This window comes from Triticum dicoccoides, chromosome 6A, assembly GCF_002162155.2.
Source record: "Triticum dicoccoides isolate Atlit2015 ecotype Zavitan chromosome 6A, WEW_v2.0, whole genome shotgun sequence".
In the NCBI taxonomy this organism is placed as follows: domain Eukaryota; kingdom Viridiplantae; phylum Streptophyta; class Magnoliopsida; order Poales; family Poaceae; genus Triticum; species Triticum dicoccoides.
Window position 1 is genome coordinate 558,833,574 of NC_041390.1, and position 3,753 is coordinate 558,837,326.

Consider the following 3,753-nt stretch of genomic DNA (forward strand, 5'->3'; position numbering starts at 1 on the left):
GCCGCTCACCATCGAGACCTCGATGCCCTTCACGGCCCACATCGTCGACCCGCCCTCCCGCGACGTCGCCACCACCCCCGCCGAGCTCGTCGCCTTCTTCCACGACATGTCCCTCATGCGCCGCATGGAGATCGCCGCCGACTCGCTCTACAAGGCCAAGCTCATCCGCGGCTTCTGCCACCTCTACGACGGCCAGGAGGCCGTCTGCGCCGGCATGGAGGCCGCCATCACCCGCAAGGACTCCATCATCACCGCCTACCGCGACCACTGCATCTTCCTCTCCCGCGGCGGCGACCTCGTCACCGCCTTCGCCGAGCTCATGGGCCGCCAGGTCGGCTGCTCCCGCGGCAAGGGCGGATCCATGCATTTTTACAAGAAGGACGCCAACTTCTACGGCGGCCACGGGATCGTCGGCGCCCAGGTGCCCCTCGGCTGCGGCCTCGCCTTCGCGCAGAAGTACAGGAAGGAGGACACCGTCTCCTTCTCCCTCTACGGCGATGGCGCCGCCAACCAGGGCCAGCTCTTTGAGGCGCTCAACATCTCGGCCCTCTGGAAGCTGCCCGCCATACTCGTCTGCGAGAACAACCATTGTAAGTTCGTCCGCCGATCCTAGGAAATTCGGATTGCATCTGGATACCTGTTTTTTTTTCACCTGACGTGACGCGATCTGCTGGATATTTCCGTTATGCAGACGGAATGGGAACGGCTGAGTGGAGGGCGGCCAAGAGCCCCTCCTACTACAAGCGTGGTGACTATGTGCCTGGATTGAAGGTAAATTCGAATCCCTCTTGGTTGATTTTGCTCATCATTGTGCATGGATTGATGAGGGTTGATTAGCATCGTGAATTCTATTACTATGAGTGGTATGTCTGATTGCTTTTGGTGTGTTTTAAATGGAGGGTTGACCTCATAGATTCTACCTATATATGTCTTTTCAGTTACAGAAGAGGCCTTCCTTGGTCGAAGGATATATAATTGGTTCACTATGCTATTTTAACGCATGCCTAGCTGTTCCAACATGTACAGGAAGTAGTTTCTTAAATAATTTATTCATTATTACTATGTTTACCTGAGGGCAGCTTTAATTTGTCATAAGTTACTATGTTTCTATGTATAGGAGCTACAATGTTTACTTAGGAGTAGTTTATGTCCTATTAACATCCTCAAATTATGTTTGGTGTAGGTCGATGGAATGGATGTTCTTGCTGTGAAGCAGGCATGCAAATTTGCGAAGGAGCATGCCATTGCAAATGGCCCAATTGTGAGTGCCCAAGAATTTTTGTTTCTTCTATAGTTTAAGTATGCATATCAGTGCAGTGCTTCATATTTTGTTAGGGGTTGTCCTAGTTCTGTGGCGCTGCTAGCCATTCTTTTATATTTCTTGCTTAGGTTCTTAGCAAGGATTAATGCCTAAGACTGTAATAACTTAATTTACCTGCACCCCATTTTCTCCTGAAAAAAAATCATCTGCTATGCCTAGCTCAGGTTTCAGATTTGCCTGACATTAATAGTTTGCTGGACCTGTCTCCAAGAATTTGGCCTTGCTTGTTAGTCTATCACTTGATGGCTGTCTACAGTAGGTGGCTTGAAATATATGTTTGCGATAGTTCCATATAGGTGATTTATGGATTGGAGACTTGGATCTGAAATGGCTGTATACTTTGATGATCAATCTTCTAACACTGATTCCATCATCTTCTGCCTTCCATTGTTTCCCATCGAAGCACTTGATTGTTCTGTTTCCAGAACCCCAAATGTCACATTGTTTTGCCATGTCAATTTCATCTAACCGCTAAAACACCCGTTAAATCATGAAGTATGGAAATGCTATGCACAAGCTTATGGCCTGATGACAGCTTTGAACATTGACCCGATGCTAACTTTAATGTAATGTTGGCTGCTGCTGATTCTTTTTGCTACTTAATTTAACGGGCAGTTACAGTCGTCTTATATATGGCCGTGATTATTTCCATATTAGTCCACCTATTGTGAATAATATGATTTTTGGATAGTTTTGTAATGTGTAGTTATTTTGTTAGTAGTGCATGATAGTTACTAATATTGTCCCATTATTTAGGTTCTTGAAATGGACACGTATAGGTACCACGGCCACTCTATGTCAGATCCAGGAAGCACTTACCGCACCAGGGATGAGATCTCGGGTGTAAGACAGGTTGGAATGTTGTGACCTTTTAGTTTGAACGTTGTTTGCTTCCAAATATTTCTATTTCAGACTTATTTGTTTTGTGGTACCAACAGGAGCGTGATCCAATTGAAAGGGTTAGAAAGTTGCTCTTGGCTCATGACCTAGCAACCCCTGCTGAGCTCAAGGTATGTATGTGATTGTATTGAAAATCGTCAGTTATGATTATTGTATAAATAGCAAGTGAGAATCATAGATACAGAATTACCATTTAAATAAGAGGAAAGTTCTAATTCTTACTATGAATATGTTTTCATCTCAGGACATGGAGAAAGAAATTAGGAAAGAAGTCGACGCTGCCATTGCTAAAGCCAAGGTTACCGTTGCATTTGGATATACTCCTTTTGTGCACTCTAAATTAGTTGTGCTTATCACTTACATATACATGTATTGATATCTCCAGGAAAGTCCTATGCCTGATGCTTCTGAGCTCTTTACAAATGTCTACGTCAAGGGTTTCGGCGTTGAGGTCAGTTATTGTCTGATCTAATTTATGTAGGCTACTCCGAAGTGAATTCACCATTTTTATCTTGAAGTTATTCTGGACTGGTCAAACTGATGGTCACAGCTTTTAATCTTGTGAACTGGCATTTTAGTCTAATGTCTTGTTTCTGCTCATTTTGTGCTAGTAGTTTTAAGTTGCAAAGAATTGAATCGTAACTGCCGTTGCACAGTAACGAGATGGAGTACTAAAATTTTACGATTTTAGTCATAACCGACAGTTTTCATTGCCTCTTGAAAGTATGTTTTCTTCTGTACTACCTCTGTAACTTAATATAAGACGATTTTTGACACTATGACTGTCAAAAAACGTCTCACATTTTGATACAGAGGGAGTATGTGCTATAGTAGATTATTATGTACTGGTTGAACCATGGCTGCACTTTGAACATTCAAGGGGATTGATGAACCAGTTCTAACACGCACTACTTGATGATGCAGTCATTTGGCGCAGATAGAAAGGAGTTGAGAGCTACACTCCCATAGGTCACCAACCTGAAGATGAAGACGAGTACTCTTCTAACACGATGATATATCGAGGAGGAATAAGCATTGGTGAACAAACCCTTGGGTGTTGCTGGCAGTATTTGTTGCAAAACGAACCTGTATAGAGATGTGATGTCAGGGGAATTCGTTCCTTATTTGTTTTGTTTTCCTTTTTTTTTCTCTTCCTGCAATTCAGTTTAACTGCTGCTAGCTGGCGATTTGGCCTGCATAATCGCTTCTGTTCGCAAAATCATGAGGTGGAAATTAATGTTTGCCTGTGTCGTAAGTCTCAGTTGTCGATTACACTTGCAGTTCTTTCCGCATGGCAAGTGTTATATTTCCCCGTTCTCTTACTCTTATCAAAGGCAGCAAGGCGGTTGTTGCAGCAATGTCACTAGCTCGTTAGGTGCCTAATTGTGATACGCTTTATCTCCTCTGGTTACTGTCTGCTAGCCTCTTTGATTATGTTTTGTTTTCTCTCCCATAGACCAGTTATCAGAATGTACTTGCAGTGGTTATTTTGGGCCAATCTATATGGTGCAATTCAAACATCCTATAGCAAC

At 43.6% G+C, this 3,753-nt stretch overlaps 1 protein-coding gene across 1 annotated transcript; it reads left to right on the forward strand.

Moving 5' to 3' along the window:
* Position 1: 1 nt before the first annotated feature.
* On the forward strand, positions 2-3,476 carry LOC119315979 (pyruvate dehydrogenase E1 component subunit alpha-1, mitochondrial; the record flags this gene model as incomplete). The annotated part of the gene is made up of 8 exons (XM_037590396.1): positions 2-590; positions 692-771; positions 1,184-1,261; positions 2,078-2,173; positions 2,260-2,331; positions 2,466-2,519; positions 2,607-2,672; positions 3,146-3,476. Coding segments are annotated over 8 exons (1,080 nt in total), but the record flags the coding sequence as incomplete, so codon positions are not given.
* Positions 3,477-3,753: the final 277 nt, after the last annotated feature.